Source organism: Gopherus evgoodei, chromosome 9 (assembly GCF_007399415.2).
Source record: "Gopherus evgoodei ecotype Sinaloan lineage chromosome 9, rGopEvg1_v1.p, whole genome shotgun sequence".
NCBI lineage: Eukaryota > Metazoa > Chordata > Testudines > Testudinidae > Gopherus > Gopherus evgoodei.
In genome coordinates, this window is record NC_044330.1 from 91,861,028 (window position 1) to 91,881,569 (window position 20,542).

General features: G+C 44.3%; 1 protein-coding gene across 1 annotated transcript in view; it reads left to right on the top strand.

The window, feature by feature from the left end:
- The first annotated feature begins 1,850 nt into the window (after positions 1 to 1,850).
- The window catches only part of SMARCA1 (SWI/SNF related, matrix associated, actin dependent regulator of chromatin, subfamily a, member 1), a 71,675-nt gene continuing 52,983 nt past the window's right edge, over positions 1,851 to 20,542 (top strand). Inside the window, exons 1-6 of the mRNA XM_030575122.1 lie at positions 1,851 to 2,100; positions 10,231 to 10,317; positions 15,536 to 15,702; positions 16,423 to 16,523; positions 16,638 to 16,738; positions 19,157 to 19,336. Of these exons, the coding sequence (XP_030430982.1) occupies positions 2,020 to 2,100; positions 10,231 to 10,317; positions 15,536 to 15,702; positions 16,423 to 16,523; positions 16,638 to 16,738; positions 19,157 to 19,336 (717 nt within the window). The 5' untranslated portion in view covers positions 1,851 to 2,019. The remainder of the gene's footprint in view (positions 2,101 to 10,230; positions 10,318 to 15,535; positions 15,703 to 16,422; positions 16,524 to 16,637; positions 16,739 to 19,156; positions 19,337 to 20,542) is intronic.

Sequence of the window (20,542 nt, forward strand, 5' to 3'; positions counted from 1 at the left end):
CCTCAACCATAAAACCATCCTTTTTCCTTCCTGAAACCTCTGGGTCATTCACTGCAACATTCTAGTGTCTGCAACAGGTAAGATAAGAGTCTTCCAGATAACAGCCTTTTTCACTATACAGCCTCAGTTAATTCCTTGAGCACTATCTATTCTGTGCACTTAAGAGGGCTGGGACCCTACAGAAGAATGGTATGTGATCACTGAATAATTAAAGACTGTATCATAATGCATATCCAAAAGAGCTGTATTAAGGTTGCACAACCTTAATTCTAGCAGTTCCTAAATTTTGAGTGCTTAACTTCGCAACCTTAACCTTCCTTTAGTGTAGGTTTTTTAATGTTATTTCCTAAATAAATAAAAAAATGATATACAGAAATTCTATTGTGTGGAACTAACACCCAATTTGGGTTATCACCATGGTTCAGTTCTTTAGATCGCTACCACTTGAGCTAACAGACTAACTGGGAACAATCAGGTACTAGGAGGGGATGATATATCCACTTTGTCAGATATATGCTGATAGCAAATGAAAGTAGAGACAGGAGTCCTGGGTTCTATTTCAGGTTCTGTAGGGAAATGTGCTCTAAGGGCTATAGGTCCTTCTGCCCTTAGGCTGTCTCTGCCCTTCTCTGCACCCATCCCAAACCATCTTATGTTGTCCTCTCCCTAATTCCTTGCTGAAAGCAGGAGAGAGACAGTTTCCTTGCTCTCAGTTCCTGTGCCCAAGGCCATAGCAGCTTCCAGTAGTTAAGAGGCTCAATTACATGGGGCAGTACTGCTCCCCTCTTCCATTTCCAGGAAGAAGCATGCTCAGGTCACTCTGTGGGGAGGTGCTGCACACACACCCTGGTCAGCACAGCAGAGGTGAGAGAGGGGATGGAGCATGCTCAGGTCACTCTTTGGGGATGTGCTGCACACACACCCTGGTCAGCACAGCAGAGGTGAGAGGGGATGCAGCATGCTCAGGTCACTTTGCGGGGAGGTGCCGCGCGCACACACACACACACACACACCCTTGTCAGCACAGCAGAGGTAAGAGGGGATGCAGCATGCTCAGGTCACTCTGCGGGGAGGTGCCGCGCACACACACACACCCCCTGGTCAGCACAGCAGAGGTGAGAGGGGATGCAGCATGCTCAGGTCACTCTGCGGGGAGGTGCCGCGCACACACACACACCCCCTGGTCAGCACAGCAGAGGTGAGAGGGGATGCAGCATGCTCAGGTCACTCTGCGGGGAGGTGCCGCGCGCGCACGCACACACACACACACACACACACACCCTGGAGGTGCTGCGCGCACACACACACACCCCCCCCTGGTCAGCACAGCAGAGGTGAGAGGGGATGCAGCATGCTCAGGGGCCAGGGCAGCTAGAGTGAGTCAGACTCTTTGGAGAATTGCCAAACTGTCACAAGTCTCTGTCTAGCGTTGCGCAAACCGAGATCGCTGCTGAGGTTTAGAACTGGGTGAATTATACCGTGAGGATGCACAAGGCACATCCCAGACACCAGAACCTCCCCGCCATGTGTCAAGTCCCTGATTGAAAGGACGAGCCCTGCCCGAGCGTCCCAACAAAGCTGGTGCAAGGTTGTTTTTTAACACGGACAAAACAGATCTTCCCCGACTCTCCTTTTCAGAAAGGCCAAGGCTGGTTAGCGGGACCTGCTCCTCCCGCTTCTCGCCCTGGCCGCGGTTCTGCCCCATTCTCCGCCTCGCGCCCCTCCCCCATTCCCGGTATTTCGACCCTTCTGCTCCACCCCGCTCCCCTCATCCCGCAGGGCACAGCGGGAGAGGGCAGTGGCTTCAGCAAGTGCCACTGCGCACGCTCAGTGTTGCCGCGCATGCCCAGTAATGGGCGATTAGCCGGATTCCCTTTCCCGGGCTGTCCGCCGCTCTCGGAGACCCTCTGCCTGGGAAATCTCGCGATCTCTGCAGGGAGCGGGAGAAGGGGGCGGGGCCGTGCTGTGCAGTGTTTTGGGGGCGGAGGGGCCCCCACCCCGAGCCGGTACCGACACAAGATGGACCCCGGCCCCGCCAGCTCGGATGGCGAGGAGCCATCCACCTCCACCGCCGCCTCGCGGGAGCCCGGCGCCGAGGAGGTACCGCCTGGGGGGGCGGGAGTCGGAATCCTTGGGGCGGGGGCGCCCGAGCCCTGCTCCTCTGCCAGCCGCATCCCGATACCCCGGCCGGCCGCTGCCGCCCCCGGCCCTTCTCGCCCCCACCCCGGGCGCTGTAGCGTATCAAGCGGCTCCGCGTAGGAATGTGCTCCCGGGAGCGGTTCCCGGTACAGAATGGGTTGTAAGAAACTGCCATGGTCGCAAACTGCTGCCTGATGTGGCAAATGCCTACAGGTAGCAGCTCCGTGCGCCGTCGTGTGTGTGTGTGCAATTGCTGCGTGTAGAAATGTGCTGCCTGTGCCAGTTATTGACACGTATAGATTGTAAGAAGCAGGATTTGTAAGAAGATGCTGTTTTACTACACTACACCTGCCACAGACTCCTTGGGCCCCTGCCCACCTCAGCCTCCCTGTAACCTGAGTCTATCTACAGATCTGCCTTCCCCCGCTAGCCCTGGCTGTGTCCTCGGCCCCATCCAGATATCCCCCACCCATCTACACCCCTTCTCCCCGGTACTGCCTGCCCCCAGCCCAGCTGCAACCCTGCAGCCCTATCCAGATATCCCTCACACATCCCCCCCCCCTTCCCTCAATACTGCCAGCCCTATCGACTCCCTGTTCCCAGCCCATCTATAACCTGGCAGCCGCATCTACACCCCAGTCTATCCGTACCGCCCTGTGCCACCAGCCCTGGTTGTGCCCCTAGTCTATATGCATCCCTTGTACCTTCAGCCCTATCCATCCCCTACGACCCAGCCTATTTGCTCACCCTGGCAACCATCTCTGTGCCATCCCACCCAACCTATATGTTACCTCTGCACACAGCCCATCAGCCCCTTCCATATACCCCTGTTCACAGTCCATCCATGGACCCCTACAGCCCCTCCCTGCCTGTCAGCCTTCCCCTTGGGTACTACCAGTCCCATCTATAGCGCCCCCCCCCGCTTTATTGCTGGGTGAAGAACTGCAGTTGGGGAGGGGTCCTGTCTGCCTATGTGGGAGGGGAGCAATGACAGAGTGCTGTGTGGCATAACCAAAAGCTGGACATTTGGAGAGTGCGTGGGTTGTGGCTAGGAGAGTGAATTGCACAATTGGGTTTAATTGGAGGCACTCGGTGCGAGGGAGAAGGGACCTAGCTGGCCATTTAGCTAAACTTGTGTAAACAGTTAGTGCCAGGGATGTGGGGAGATTTGAGCTCTTGGGATACACTTCCCACTCCCCTTCAAAAGTGTATGATACTTCAGTCCTCCCCCACTAACTGCTTAATGTATCTGGCTCAAAGGGGTAGAGGGTGGATTGCCAGTGGCTAAGTGCTGTTTGGAGGGGTGAAAATAGCAATAACTGATTGGTGGGAACTATCAGAGCGGTAGCCGTGTTAGTCTGGATCTGTAAAAGCAGCAAAGAATCCTGTGGCACCTTATAGACTAACTGACGTTTTGGAACACGAGCTTTTGTGGATGAATACCCACTTCGTCAGATGCATGTAGTGGAAATTTCCAGGGGCGGGTATACGTATGCAAGCAAGCTAGAGATAATGAGGTTTGTTCAATCAGGGAGAATGAGGCCCTGTTCTAGCAGTTGAGGTGTGAAAACCAAGGGAGTTTCTCCTCCCTTGGTTTTCACACCTCAACTGCTAGAGCAGGGCCTCATTCTCCCTGATTGAACTAACTTCATTATCTCTAGCTTGCTTGCATACGTATACCCGCCCCTGGAAATTTCCACTACATGCATCTGACGAAGTGGGTATTCACCCACAAAAGCTCGTGCTCCAAAATGTCTGTTAGTCTATAAGGTGCCACAGGATTCTTTGCTGCTTTGACTGGTGGGAGTTTGTTTGCTGGTGTCTTGGTGCTTTCAGGTTTTTCTGTTGTTCCTTCTACTCAGAGCTGCTCTCTTCTGCACATGCAGTTTAAATTGCTTCCATGATCCAAAGCAAGATGCTCAAGAGAGCATGTGTGACTGTCTTGCTCCTCTTCCCTTCAGTTTTCTGAAGAGATACTAAACCAGGACTCTTGAGCGATCATTAGGAATGTCAAAAGTGACATTTTCAGGTGTCATTTGGAAAACAAGATTTAGTCATAAGAATGAATCCCTTCAAAAGTCTTTTAAGATTAACCCTGAAGGACCAAATCTCTGTTCCACTGAATGGTAACAGTTTTGATTTCACTGTGACCAGAACTTAGCTCCAAATGATGAAATTTCACCTCTGTATGTATTGGGTGAAAGAATTAGGCTGTTGGAGAGAAGTGGAAAAAACATGATGTAGTAGTATGCGAAGATGTGAAAAAATTATTTAGTTGGCTGTGAATTGTGCAATGTGTAATTGTAACATTAAGACTAAGGAGCAGTAAAAGAGTTAGAAGTGTGAGCAAGAATTCCCTGCAGGGTACAATTTGTGCTATAAAGTTTTCCATCTGTCAACTGGCAAAAACACCTGACACAATGTCTAGACCGAACAGGAGAAGTTGACATATGTAGAGGTCGGATTAAATATTGTATTAGCATTGTGTATATGTCAGAATGTCACACGTCTAACAAAACAAAGTTGGTTGCTGCTTTTTAGTACTAGTTCAGCTGGAATCACGAATAGCTGAGAAATTCAAAGCTACATCTCACACAGATTTCACTTTAGCAGAGTGCCCCCAGGGCTGGGTTGCAATTCAGGTGCACAAGTGACATTATACAATGCACAGGTACATGTTGGTGTTTGGAAATCCTAGATAATGATAAACTGTGTCACTATACTATTTACACCTTGTGTTACTTGTAAACAGCCAGTTGAATGCTTGTATTAATTTGATATGGTTTTCATTAGTTGCTTGAAATAGATTTTTTTTCCTTGTATATGAACTCTCTACCAAAGGGCACCTAGATGGATGCTCTTTACATATGTACATACAAAAGATCAACATAGGAAAGACAAAGTAAAAAACAACAAAAGCAGCAGTACTACTTACTCCCACCCATTGCGTGCCCAGACATATGACTGATTCAGTTTAGGATGCACTGTTGCACTTTCCCATTAGCTGGAATGCTTTCCCATAGCCTAAAGTTAGCATCTTCGCTTAATTAGTGAGCAGAGATTGTCAGAGAAAATGTTTTGGATCCCTGGGGTTACTCAATTTATAATGTTAAAATTGTGACATACTTGGATAGTCCTCCCTGTTCCTGGATGCTTAAACTACACAGGCTTTGAATATATTCTCTAACGCAGTGTTTTTAACCTATTTACCATTGTGGCCTGCATATGCAGCTCTCTCTGTGTTATGTGGGCCACATGCACACAATATATATACTGTCTGAATGGTCCTGAGGATAGCACATGGGCTGCAGTTGTGTGCTGATTGGGCCAAAAGTGGCTTGTGGATTGAGAACCAATGCTCTAAGGCTAGTCTTCAAGACAAAGCTTACTAGTATGCTATATAGCAAACCCTCTTTGTAGAAGGTGCTTGCTTGTATTGGTATTCTTTTTCTGCTATAGCTTATACCAGTTCCCTGAATGAACAGCACTTGTTTGCTCATATAATTGTGTCTACGTTAGGACTTCTCCTGGTATAGAAATTTTTTTTTTTTTTGATAAATCAAACCTGTAATTTACATTACTGTACCAACAAAAGTTTCTGTATAGACCTGTAAGAATACATTCTATACTTAAGAATATAAGCTCATGTGTTTGTGACTGATTAGGGTATGTGCTTGGTGATATAAGAAGTAGTATTTTACTTGGTATTCCAGAAAACAGCAAAATATAAACTAGTAACTGTTACCCAGAAGCAAGTACAAACATGGTCCTTATCTCCACTCTCCATTTGTCTCAACAAACAAGGATCAATATCCTTAGAGAGGTATAGCACTCTCTGCACCCTTTTAAACTTCCAAGGAGAAAAGGGTGTTGGAATGTTAGCAGGTACTTGTCCCATGAGTCTGCTTGGGTTCTCTATCTTCCACATCAGCTTCTGGAAGGCATAATGTGCTGGGCACTTGTTTCCCAGATTACACTTCTTATATGTTCTCCCCATTATTTCTTGTCTGTTACACTTGCGACTCCCAGCTCTTGTTTTGAAGCCTACTTTCACTGTTGCCAATAAGGATCCAAAGTGACACTGAAATGAGTTTGGCAAATTTCACTCTGCTGGTGGAAAAGTTATGAGTAGCAGAGGCAGGTACTGGAGCCATCTGTCTTCAGATTTGGGAAGGCAGTGTTGCATTAGTTTTCATTTGTGGGGTTTTCTTTCACAGCCATATAGGCTACAAGTTATTTCTAACAAAGATCTAGAATTCTTCCCTTTCCAGGAGAAGTATCCTGCTCACTGCAGGTAGATAGAAGAATCACTTGTATTTACCCATTTCATTTGTTCCTAGAAGAATTGCAGGAAGCATCTGACATTTGATGCTGTCATTTTCACTTTTGTCTGTTAGGAGTACTTGTGTTCTGTAACAAGAAGATTGTGTCCAATATTAGTGTTGACAGTAGTCTTCTCTCCAAAGTAGAGTTGAGTAATGTTGTATTTACACTTAGTGTTTTAATACTAATAATTCTATTTTAATTTCCTTTTCCCTAAGTGAGCTGTCGTGATGTTCGACTGTGTTATCTATGACAGGGGTTCTCAACCTTTTTCTTTCTGAGGCCCCCCCCAACATGCTATAAAAACTCCACAGGCCACCTGTGCCACAATAACTAGTTTTCTGCATATAAAAGCCAGGGCCGGCGTTTGGGGGTAGCAAGCAGGGAAATTGCCCAAGGCCCCATGCCACATGGGCTCCTGCAAAGCCACATTGCTCAGGCTTCGACTTCAGCCATGCATGGCAGGGCTCAGGGGCATGTGATGGGGCTTTGGCTTTCTACCCTGGGCCCCAGCGAATCTAATGCTGACCCTGCTTGGCAGCCCCCTTGAAACCTGCTCACAGCCCCCCACCCCGAGGGCCCTGGGCCCCTGGTTCAGAACCACCGTTCTATGAGACTGACAAAAACCTTAGGTCTTTTATGGTAGATTAACATATTACAAATGGCTAGCATTCAATACTTATCTGGGCCCTGCAGCGCAGAAGTCAAGTGTTAGTGGTTTATGAAGCAGCATTTAAACTCTTCCTTAGCCACTCTCTGCACATACTTATGGCATGCTGCACTCATGGGATTTTTTGTAAATTTAGTAAAACAATAATATACCCTCTCAAGTACTGTAGCTGATATACTGAACTCAAGCATAATGAAGTAAGGCAGAGCAGTCCTACATTCATGCCCAAACCCAAAAAAGACATCCTCTAGCATAAATATTCTGATTCTCTGGTTTGTGTCCCTAAAAACAGGTGGGCATGTTTAGCTAGCTAAGCTTTTTCAAGAACTGAATAAATTACCAGGCTACCTGAAAAGCAAGTGAAAATGGCTCGTTGAATTCAATGTTTCATCATCTCTTAGATTTCAGTATTAAATTAGTTCCATTTACAAGTTTTAGGGTTTTTTAAACTGTCAGCATAGTTTTGTCTATTTTTAGTACCCGAACTTATAAGAATGGCTATACAAGATCTGACCAGTGGTCCATCTAGCCCAGTATCCTTTTTCTGACGGTGGCCAATGCCAGGTGCTTCAGAGAAAATGAACAGAACAAGCAATCATTGAGTGATCCATCCCCTGTTGTCCACTCCCAGCTTCTGGCAAACAGAGGCTAGGGACATTAAGAGCATGGGGTTGCATCCCTGGCCATCCTGGCTAATAGCAATTGATGGACTTATCCTCCATTAACTTATCTAGTTCTTTTTTGAGCCTTGTTATAGTTTTGGCCTTCACGACATCTCCTGGCAAAGAGTTCCGCAGATTGACTGTGTGTTGTGAGAAGAAATACTTCTTTTTGTTTGTTTTTTAAAGATGTTGCCTATTAATTGGGTGACCTCTAGTTCCTGTGTTATGTGAAGGAGTAAATAACATTTCCTTATTCACTTTCTCTCACACCTGTCATAATTTTATAGACCTCTATCATGTTCCCCCCGCTAATCATCACTTTTCCAAGCTGAAAAGTTCCAGTCTTTTAAATCGCTCTTCATACAGAAGCTGTTCTATACACCTAATCATTTTTGTTGCCCTTCTCTGTACCTTTCCCAATTCCAATACATCATCTTTTGAGATGAGGCAACCAGATATACACTCAGTATTCAAGATGTGAATTTACCATGGATTTATATAGAGGTGTTATGATATTTTCTGTTTTATTACTGATTCCTTTCCTAATGGTTCCTAACATTCTGTTAGCTTTTTGACTGCTGCTGCACATTGAAATGTTTTCAGAGAATTGTCCACAATGACACTAAGATCTTTTTTGAGTGGAACATCTGATTTAGAGTCCGTTATTTTGTTTGGATAGTTGGGATTATGTTTCCAATATACATTACTTTGCATTTATTAACATGGAATTTCGTCTGCCATTTTGTTGCCCAGTCGCCCAATTTTGAGATCCCTTTGTAACTCTTCACAGACAGCTTTGGACTTAACTATAGTGATTAATTTTGTGTCATCTGGAAGTTTTGCCACCTCACTGTGTGCACCTTTTTCCAGATCATTTAAGAAAGATTGAACAGCACTGGTCCAAGTACAGATTCTTGGGGGACATCATAGTTTACCTCTTTCCATTCTGAAAAACGACCCTTTATTCCTATCCTTTGTTTCCCATGTTTTAACCGGTTAACAATCCATGAGAGGCCCTTTCCGCTTACCCCATGACTGCTTACTTTGCTTAAGAGCCTTTGGTGAGGGACCTTGTCCAAGGCTTTCTGAAAGTCCAAACCACTGAATCACCCTTGTCCACATGTTTATTTGTCCCCCCTTGAAAAATTATAATAGATTGGTGAGGCATAATTTCCCTTTACAAAAGCTGTATTGTCTCTTCCCCAACAAATCGTGTTCATCCATGTGTCTGATAATTCTGTCCTTTAGTATTGTTTCAACCAAGTTGTCCAGTACTGACGTTAGGCTTGCTGGTCTGTAATTGCAGGGAACATCTTGAGAGCTTTTTTTAAAATAAATAAATAAATAAATAAACCTTCAGATATATTGTTTAATGTTTATATTGCAATAGTGCTTTGAGGCCATTCAAGTCAGAACTCTGTTGTGCTAAGAGCTGTACAATATATGATTAACAGGCTAACTGTGCATGGAGGACATACTGCATCAAATTTGAATATCTTAGATAACATTTTAAAAAGCCTTTTTTGAGCAACTGTTCAAAATGATGCACACCCTTTCAGAAACACCTTTTCTAATGTTAAGACATCAAAAAGGCTAGTACTTAAACTTTTTTTTGCAGGAGCAAAAGACATATTTTTAAAACTATTCAATTGGAAAAAACCTGCCAGATAAGAGTTTTTGTATCTTTTTAAATAATAGATTGAAAGGCCATACAAGTTCCTAAACCTGCAATCTTTACTCAGGCAAAACTCTCATTGAAGTTAGTAGAAGTTTTGTGTATATCAGGATTGTACCGTATTTTTGTGAATGTCTGCAAAGTGTGTAAAGCATGAAAATGAGCAGTTGCGATCACAATGTCTTAAACTATTTGCCCTGAATTACAGACTTTTTTTTCCTTACGTGGCTGAGTGTGTCCCATGGAGGGGATCTATGAAATTTAATTTGTGTTTTTTGATGTGTATGGTAGAGACAAGTTAAGCCTTTATCTCAGACCTTGCACTGTTCTCTTGCAGGGGAGGGGAGGAGATCAGGGTCCAGCTGCGAAAAATGTAAACAGTTCGGAATTTTATATTTAGGAATCAGGCTGACAATTTTGAAAGCCGTGGCCTTTCCAATGGGTAAACGAACCTCCCACTCCCAGGATGAATTGAGGGATTATTTGTGAGGTGATACATAGGAAGTGATAAGGCTAATCCTAGGTTTTTATTTGGTCATATCAGCCCTTCATTGACTATTTCGTCATGGATTTCAGGCTCTGATTAGGGTGAGATGGTGAATTTTCTTTCAGTGCTTATTTTCCTTTGTTTGGCGTTTGGGAATTAAAAAAAACAACAACAAAGCATTCTGATACTGTTTTTGAAGTCTGCACACTCTTTAATTTGGCAACTCTCTTGCTTCAGTAGCTCACTGTATTCATGTTTAAAATTTGAATTTCAGAAAAATGATCCTCCATTTCAACTCAAACTTCCGCCCAAGGCATCTAGACCTGAAAAAGAAATTGACCCAGAGTATGAAGAGAAGATGGTAAGTGTAGTTTCATAGCATAACAGATGGCTAACTTTTTGTTTGACTGAGCTAAGCAGAGACAATGGGAGGAAACAAGAAATTGCAGACAGGATGTCAGTGGGAGGGAAGGAAAATAGAATCAGGATAACAATATTAATTAAATACAATTCTTGCTCTCAAAGTACATCTCTATGTTTAGGGGAATTTTCAAAGCTGGGAGATAGTGAATTATGAAACTGACTTGTTTGCCGAGGGTTGTGGTATACACTTTGAAAGCCTAAGTGGGTGGAGTTTAACTTTTCACAAATCCATCCAACATATTGCCCTTTCTGTATACTTTGGTTACCCCTATGTATGTGGACATGTATGCAGCCCTTAAGGATTTTTGAAAGAAAGGTAGGATACATGAGATGGCAGCCAGAGTGTGTTGTGACCTAGGGAGACACATGGGCACAGCTCTCACACTGATGTGAACATCCAGTGTCTAACGAGGGCACATGGAGGATGGACAAGACAGATGAAATGCTTGGCACACTTTTAAACTAGGGCCAGAATCTAAAATGCACATGACAAAGGGGAGTTAGGTTTGGGAGAGAAAGAGAAAAGATATTAGCAGCATATATAATATATATTTATTTATTTTTTGATTTTGTGTGGCCTGAGTCTATGCAGGAATTTTGTACTGCTTTCAGAATGCAAAGCAAATAACTTCATAGCTCTGCATTCTGTATACACAAATTGTGAGTTTTCACTTCTTAAATAGGAGAAAAACAAGAAGCTGGTGTTCGCATACTACGTCTCTGAAAACATCAAATAATTCTAAATCTGTGCAGCCTCCACAACATAACACTGCAAACTGATCCACCAGGTCAGATTTCGGGAACGGAGAATGCTGGACAGGAAAATAGAGATAATCAGGACAATAAGGGAGGAAACCCATAGCAGAACATAAAAGGCCCACTCTTGAAGGTCACTCACAGGGTCAGATTTTGGTGGATGCCTGCAACATTTTCATTAATGCTCTTCTAGAGAATGGTGGAATCCGACGGAAATGCCAGATGACATAGGAACAGGGACAGAGATCCACTTCCAGGGAGGCCTAAGGAAATGCTTGCTTGGCTGAGTGAATACTTCATTTTAAGTGCTAAGCACAGGTCAATGGTTAGAAAGAAAATCAGTGTGCTATGGTTATACAACTAACTGATCCCCAAAAGTACCACCTGTGTTTTGCAAGGATATGTGGCCTGGATCCAGTCTTCCCTACATAGTACGCTTGTGCTGCTTGGAAGCAGAGAGGGAATAGGCATCAAATAGCCTGTATTTTCAGCAGTCAGGCAATAAAGCAATAGAACTGGGATATTATTTCCAGGGTTCACCCCTTAATATCGTTTTAACTTGTAAAATTGTTGGCTAAAAATCAGGTGTGGTTGGCTTTGTTCCCAGTCAGCATCGTCATCTGTCAGTTTGATTTATACCTCTTGACCCTGGACTGCTTTATTTCCCTCTCCTCTGTCGGAGGTGTTATCTGAGTTCATTGGAGGTTCATTTTGCCCCTCAGACAAGGGTACTCCACTGGAGGTGGCAGTATGGTGCAGCTTACTTCCCTCTGCCTGTCTGACCAGCTCTTCTAGTCAGTGTTAGGCTGAACGTGCATAGCCATGGCCCTATCTCTTTTCCTGCTTCCCCCCCCCCCAACACACATTGGGGCACCATGTTACAGCTCCCCCAGAGACAACAGGGAGGAAGCAGTGTCAGATCCCTGAACCCAGGCAGGCATTCTGATTGGCTTTTGTGTAGGCTGCATGAGCTGGGGAGGAATATCCTTGTGCCCTCCTCCCCTGTGTAAGAGGCAGGCAGAATGTAGCCCCGAGCAATATATTGTCTCATCTCTACTTAGGCAACATTTTCAGGCGTGTTAGAAGTTTATGCCTCTATTTACTCACAGGACAGGCATGGGCAGCAGTAATACAAGATTATCTACATCATTCCCACAGAGAGTCCCAATCCTGTTCTGGAGAGACCACCTCTAGAGGTTGAGATGATAATACACTGCTACACCAGTCTATCGCGGGTTCACATACAAGGCGGTAAAGCTCTGACACGCTGCTCTGAGCAGCATGTTAAGGGTGCCGGGCTAGGCTGGGGCCGAGGGATTCAATAAGGGGAAGAGGATCTTGGGGGCAGTCAGGGGCTCCCCCCAAGGGTCTGGGGGGCAGGGGCTGTGGGAGGGCACTTTTGGGGTCCCTGCAGTCCCAGAGTGGCCCAGAGATTAGTGGGGGGGGCCGGGAGAAGTCTGCTCCACTTCCCTTACCCCAGCTGTAACTCCTAGGGGAGGGGGTTTGGTGGAAAGGATTCCTCCCCCCCACTCACCAGCAGCAGTGGAAGCGGAGCAGCCCATCCCTAGCCCGCTCCACTGTGTCAGCTCCCAGCCATAGCACTCTGCTTCCCGCCACAGGTGAGCACGGGGGCCGTACTTTCCCCAACTTCCCCGCACTCACCTGTGGCGGGAAGCAGAGTGCCACGGCTGGGAGGTGGCAGAGTGGAGTGGGCTGGGGCTGTGTCACGCCGCTTCCCGCCGCAGGTGAGTACGGGGGCATCCTTTCCCTCCCCCACTCTCCAGTGGTGGGAAGAGGAGCAGCCCAGTCCCAGCCAGCTCCACTCTGCCACCTCCCAGCTGTGGCGTTCCGCTTCCCGCCATAGGGGCCAAAGCCAGTTTGATATAATGCGGTCTCACCTATAACGCGGCAAGATACTTTATTCCCAAGGACCACATTATATCGGGTTAGAGGTGTATAATTTCTCTCCAGTTTTTAGCTTGATTTGGTTGTCAAGTATGCAGTTTCCGAGCCCAGTTGGGCTATTTCTAACAGGCAGTTTCAGATTATTTTTGCAGTTGTGGGTTGCAGTATTTTGGGCTATTTCGCTGCCCTGTTGCTGCTGGCCACGCCCTCTGTCAGTGACTCACTTGCACTGTGAGTGCTGTCAGTGTGTCTGGCTACGTCTAGACTACCCACCATATCGGCGGGTTAAAATCAATTGCTCGAGGATCGATATATCGCGTCTCATCTAGACGCGATATATCTATCCCCGAGCGCGCTTATATCGATTCCAGAACTCCACCAACCCCAGCGGAGTTGCGGAATCAACTGGGAGCCGCGGACATCGATCCTGCACGGTGAGGACCGGTGAGCAATCCGATCTTAGATATTCGACTTCAGCAACGTTATTCACATAGCTGAAGTTGCGTATCTAAGATCGATTTTCCCCGGTAGTGTAGACCAGCCTTCACTTGCAGCATGCACAGAAGTTGCTGCTGCTGTTGCCCCTTGGTCCCTCAGCCCCACTGCCCTGCTCTTCTCTGCTGTTATCTGCTCTGCAGTTGTTGTGTTGTGCTGCCCTGTTCTCTGAGACTGTCAACAAAGAGGCCAAGAGTTGTTTTAGTTACAAAAGGCAGCTGATTGCTTTTGTTACCAGCTCTTTTTTCCAAAGTCACCAAGGGTATGTCCACACAGCCCGCAGTAGCAAGCCTCCCAGCCTGGATCCATTGGGTTAGTGGGGCTCTTCCTGTTGGTCTCAAAACAGCTGAGATGGGGCTGAGTCACTTTGACTGCATGTTGAAGTTGTGGCTTGGGCTGGAGCTCAAGCCCTGAAGCTTAGGCAGGGTTTTGGTCTTGAAGCCTGAGCATCACCTCAAGCCACGACTTCAAAGCACTAACTGCATGGCTATTTTTCAGAACGCTCTTGTGAGCCCTACAAACGCAAGTCTATTGACCCATGCTGGGATGCTTGTTGCCCCAGGCTGTGTAGGCATATCCCAAATGTCCATGCTAATATCACTGCAGACCTGGGCTGGATTTGAACCAGCCAATACTCTGTATCCCATTTTTCATCCTCTGAGTTGTCCAGTCTCCCACTAATGTGATGTTTCATTAAATTGGGGAGAGAAGAATGGAAGCATACATTTGGGGTCAGTACATTTATATCCCTTTTGTGTGTCATGTACTGTTTATAGAACACATCTCTTTAGAAAGAAATCATAAAGTGAGTAAGAGAAACTGTAGGAACAAACATCTAAAAACCTTAATTTGATTTTTTTTATTTGTTGGGAACGAATACTTGTGGTTAGTTATAAACTGGCGTTATTGCTATTTGCACATTTTTCATGCAGTGCAGAATAATATTGTATGTGTTTTTATATATAACCTCATTTAAAAAAAAAAGAAACCATATGTATATGAAAACTACTAAAATTGTATAGGCCAGCAATAATAAAGACCTTCATACAAAAACAATTCAGTAGCTATAAATTCAAGGGGGAATAACAACTGACTATAATGGTATCTGTACTGAGCTTTTTAGAAAGACTTGTTCTTATCTGATTGTTAAACTGTGCTTGCCATCAAAATTTGAAGAGTTTTTGTGTGAAACTTATATTGCCCTCATGTGGCAAAAAGGATGTATCAGCATCTTTTCAGCTTAATTTTTGAATCTTGCTATCTTGCCACGGATGGACTACTGTTGTTTGCATCTAAATGCTACCCAGCTCTTCTTTAGAGGAATCTTCTACATATTGCTTAAGAAAGTTATGATACTAATTTATGTTTTTACTTCAGTGTTTGAAACAAACACGTATTGAGAGGTTAAAGGATTTCACAAAGAAATTGTTTTAAGTTATATAATATTGCATAAGTTTTTGTAAACACTGTTCAAGAACCGACAGGAAAATAATATGGTGTTAGTTGCTGTCTTCTTTAAAAACTGTTTTATAACTGTTTGTTTATAGTCTATTAAATACAGTGTAGCAGGTATGACTCATGGACTTAAGAAACATTTAGAGCCTGCCCCTGCTCCAGTTGAAGTCCAACAGAAAAATTCATTAACGTCAGTGGGATCAGGACTGTGTATTAGTTGCTTTAGTTTTTGAAACAGCAACATATTACTAGTCAGTGCAAAGACTTCTCAGGTGGAATCTTGGCCACAATAACTTAAATGGGGAGTTTTACCATTGACTTTAGTGGGGCCAGGATTTCATCCCTCACTGTGAATAAAAAAAAAAGATAATTTTTGTCAATCTCATTTATGTAACATTTGTATGGAGTTTTCCTGCAAAGTTCACCTGCTCAGATTGCTCTGCAGGATCAGTACTATAGTATGTAAGTTGCTTGTTTTAACATAAATAACATTATTATTGGTGGGGAAAAGATGCACATTTTGTTTTTTTTGTTTTGTAACTTAGAAAACAGATCGGGCAAAAAGATTTGAATTTCTCCTGAAGCAGACGGAACTTTTTGCACATTTTATTCAGCCTGCAGCACAGAAATCTCCAACATCACCACTGAAAGTCAAATTGGGACGACCACGGATAAAGAAAGATGAAAAACAGAGTTTACTTTCAGCTGGGGAGTATGTTTTCGTGTCTCTATTCTTATGTCAAAGTTCAAAGCTTTTATTTTTTCAACCTAATTATGTATTTTAATTATCTATTTTTAAATTGCAGTTGAAAAATTGTGGCTTAAGTATGCGAGAACTCCTTGAAAAAGTAATGTTGTAGTACTAAGCAGGAGAAAGTGTGTGTGAGAGAGAGAGAGAAACTTTTCCCCCTAATTTGGGTGGTTTTTTTTAATATGAGGCACTTAAATACTATTTTTGGAATTTTTTTTTTTTAAATTGGAATCATTTTTAGTAATCATTCAAGCAAATAGTCTTAGAATTGAACATTCAACTGAAATTTTTCTCTTATCCTTCTGAATGGTATATACTGATCAAATGGCAGATTGTGTGTCCATCGTCCGTGTGTACCTTATGCCCCTCTGCCTCACTCCCCACACAGCCACCTGCAGAATTTTTGCTTCCTGCTTGCACAGTATAACCATGGCTGAGGAGGAAAGGGCTGGATTTTAGCTTAAGTAATTCAGAGCTGGAATGAATATCTGGGAATAATTACTGAACGGTAAACTGGTTCTGTGGAAGAGCAGGTGATAGAATATAGATTAGCTGGATCAATGGTGATTACTATTCTAATTTACTGTTTTCTCAAAAATGTAGTCAGGGTATATTCCATTAGCTTTGTTGATGAAAAGATTTAGAATCCAAACTCATGTGCAAACTTACTTCCTTCTTCAGTTATCGTCACAGACGCACTGAGCAAGAGGAAGATGAAGAGCTGCTGTCTGAGAGTCGAAAAACATCTAATGTGTGTGTTCGATTCGAGGAGTCGCCTTCATGTGAGTATCCATGTTGGAAGTTTTCTATTTGTTTTGATTGGTTTAAGTAAGATCTCATAAGTAGATCATAATAAAATTAAAAATGTTCTAGTTAGAGGAATCTTACATTTGCAGATGTGAAAGGAGGAACGCTAAGAGATTACCAGGTTAGAGGGTTGAACTGGATGATCTCCTTGTATGAGAATGGTGTTAATGGAATTCTGGCAGATGAAATGGTAAGCAGCAAGCTTTTGGAATTTATGTAGAGTAATCATTCTATTTTGCTCTTTTTTGTGTACATGTGTGTACAAGTTAGTCCAAGGACTGACTTCATGGATTTAAATTGCATGCTCTGTGCACTATTTTACTCTAACAGGAGAAATACATGGAACGATAAACTTACTGAAGCAGGATATCGCTCTGTAGCCTTTTGACTAGTTATTGCATACATAGTTATAAGCTGGTGCCTATATTTGAGCACAACACATGCATAATTGACACTGGTTCTTATTCAATATACCAGTAGTTCTCAAACTGGGACCATCGCTTGTGTAGGGAAAACCCTTGGTGGGCCGGGCTGGTTTGTTTACCTGCCCAGTCCACAGATTTGGCCAATTACAGCTCCCACTGGACGCAGTTTGCAGCTCCAGGCCAGTGAGGGCTGGGGGAAGCAGCATGGGACAAGGGATTTGCTGGCCACTGCTTCCCGCAGCTCCCATTGACATAGAGAGGCAAACCGCAGCCAGTGGGAGCTGCAATCGGCTGAATCCACGGACCCGGCAGGTAAGCAAACCAGCTGGGCCCACCAGGGGCTTTCCCTACAAAAGCAGTGGCCCCAGTTTGAGAAACCACTGCTATATACAGTTAATATGTCTTAAAAAAATAAAAATGGGAATTATTCTCTCAGGATGCTTTCCAGAAAGAAAATGCCAGACAGGATTTGTTAGCTAACTTAGGATGCTGCTGTTGCTGCTAAATAAATACATCTTCTTTTTTTTGCATCTGGCATTTCTGATGCTCTATTTCAATACTGAAAAATAGTTATGCTTGATATATTTTATTTTGTGGAACGGAATTAACTTTTTTATACTAAACTTTAAAAAAACAAGTTCTCATTGAAGTTGTTGTCAATTTCTATGAAAACATTTAATACCACAAAAGTCTATGTATAATATAGGGCAGGGGTGGGCAAACCTTTTTTTTGGCCTGAGGGCTGCATCGGGTTTCAGAAATTGTATGGAGAGCCAGGTAGGGGAAGGGTCGTGGCCTGGCCCCCACCTCCTATCTGCCTCCCTGCCCCCGGGACTCCTGCCCCATCCAACCCCCCTGCCCCTCCCCCCCCCGGACCCCTGCGTCATCCACACATTCCCCTGCTCCCTGTCACCTGACCACCCCTGGACCCCTGCCACCCCGTCCAACCCCTCCTATTATTCTTGATGCCCCCTCTCTGGGACCCCTGCCCATCCAACCACCCCTTCTCCCTGTCCCCTGACGACCCCTGGGACCGCTGCCTCCATTCAACCCCCTATTTCCCCAACGACTGCCTGACCCCTGTCCACACCCTTGCTCCCTCACCACCACGGCCCTAAACTTCCCTGCCCTCTATCCAACCCCCACTGCTCATGCCCCCTTACCGCGGTGTCTGGAGCACCAGTGGCTGGATCTGGGACACGCTGCCACTGCGTAGCACAGAGCACTGTGTCAGGCCCCAGCTCTGCAGCTGCACTGCCCCAGGAACTCACAGCCCTGCTGTGAGCTGCGGCTGAGTGGGGGGGAAGACAGCAGGGGAGGGGCCGGGGGCTAGCCTCCTGGGCCAGGAGCTCAGGGGCCTGGCAGAAGTTTGCCCACCCCAATATAGGGCCAAATCCAACTCATTTTAATCGCATGAATGTCCCTATTAGCTGCCTTTCTCCTGTGATTAGGGCAAACAGGATCTGAGCTGTAATATGCCTGTTTTGGTTGTTGCTTCATTTTGGATATTGATTACAGAGGCAGACATTTTTCCTGGATAGGTCCTTAGGAGTTTGCCATCTGTCCCAGTGATCTGCTTTCTCATTAACATGTGCATAAGTTACTAAAGTTAGTGTTACACATGTGCATAGAAGAAAGAATAGATTTCTCTTGTGCTGATCTGACTCCTATTAAAGTCAATGAGTCTTTCCATTGACTTAAATGACAATTGGATTGGGCTGTAGGAGAGGATATGTTATGTTCTAGCTTCAGCAAATAGGTCACTTTTTACTCTTTCCACCCTTTCTGTGTAAATAAAAAGATCAAATAGATGCAGTTTCATTAATGGTGAAATAACAGTTTTGTGTTTATTCAAACAAGAGATGCATAATATTATAGGGACTTCAATTTTTTATTAAACTTTGCTCTGAGTCATCCTGTAATTTAACAGTGAAGTCCCTATAATTCATTTATATACAGTGGAACTCTCTTATAATTTTTTCTTTGCACAAAATGGCTGTATTCAGAATTGTAATTTGAATATTATAATACATGGGTTTTTAATTCATCTCCATTGTAGACTTGCATGTTATGCATTTCACTATAAGAGGTTTCAGCAGCAGCATTAAATAGCTGGAAAATAGTTTAGATATCCTTAATGTTATGATGGCATTTAATTTCAATTTTTTTCTTTACTAATGTAGGGTCTTGGTAAAACTTTGCAAACAATAGCATTGCTAGGCTATCTGAAGCATTACCGAAATATTCCTGGACCACACATGGTCCTGGTTCCAAAATCAACTTTACACAATTGGATGAACGAATTTAAACGCTGGGTTCCATCTTTGCGTGCGGTTTGTCTTATTGGAGACAAGGATGCCAGAGTAAGTGAACAACTGAAAGGTATTATGCTTTGCATGTCAGAAACTGGTGTTCCAGGAAATATAGTTGTTTGAAGTGGTTTCCTTGGCTGGAGGCAAAAATAATGTAGCTTTTAACTTTCTTAGTGTTTAGACACTATGCCAATAAGTACTATAGGAAATGCTAAAGTAGAATAACAGACAGGGATTTAACTATAAAGAAATTGATGAACAATGTACCCCACCTGCTAGACTCCTTCCTCTGTTGGGGTACGTCCACACTACCCGCTGGATCGGTGGGTAGCGATTGACCTATCGGATTGATTTATTGCGTCTTGTCTAGATGTGGTAAATTGATCCCTGCCGCGCTCCTCGTTGACTCTGGAACTCCACCAGGGCAAGAGGTGGAAGCGAAGTCGATGGGGGAGCTGCGGCTGTCAATCCCGCCCCATGAGGACAGGAGATAAGTCGAAATAAGATACGTTGACTTCAGCTACACTATTCTCGTAGCTGAAGTTGCGTATCTTACATTGACCCCCACCCCAGGGTAGACCAACCCTTTAGTTTCACCTTTCTCTGGTGACTGCTGCACTTTTGTATTCCCTTTGTCCGTTCTACTGATTATATTTTTTACTTCTCAGCCTTGTAGTCACCTTCCCTTTGTCTCCTTTCTCTAGTGGTTGCTCTCCTCACCTTTTCTGGGCCTCCATTATTCCTTGATTCTAATTGTAATGGGATGACATTAAAAGGAAAACTTTGGCTAATGAAGATGGAAAGGTGTCTTATTCCAGTTTGACTGGTACTCAACACATGGTGATGGGCGCAATAGAAATACTTGATTATAGAATCTCTGAAGGGAGCTGGTGGAAGAGCCATTATTTGTGTAATTTAAAACCTATACTGGACAGAGTGAATTGGGTGAATTATAACAGCAGCAGCTCTGCTATAGTTGAGGCTGAAAGCTTGCTTACCGTTTAAAAGACAAATAAGTGCTCTAAAAGCCACATGCTGACTTAGATGGTCTTGAAATTCACTGTGCTTCATGCAGCGTGGCTTAGTTAATGCTCCAAATTTGCAGACATTTGAGCAAGGGGTTCCCAAGATAGAATCACTCTAAAAACTACCATTTTATCAAATTATCTGGTTCTTCTAATGTGCGCACAGACAAATACCTGGGGCTCAAGCTATAGCTCTTGTCTTCCCGACATGGATCTCAGCTACTTGGGATTT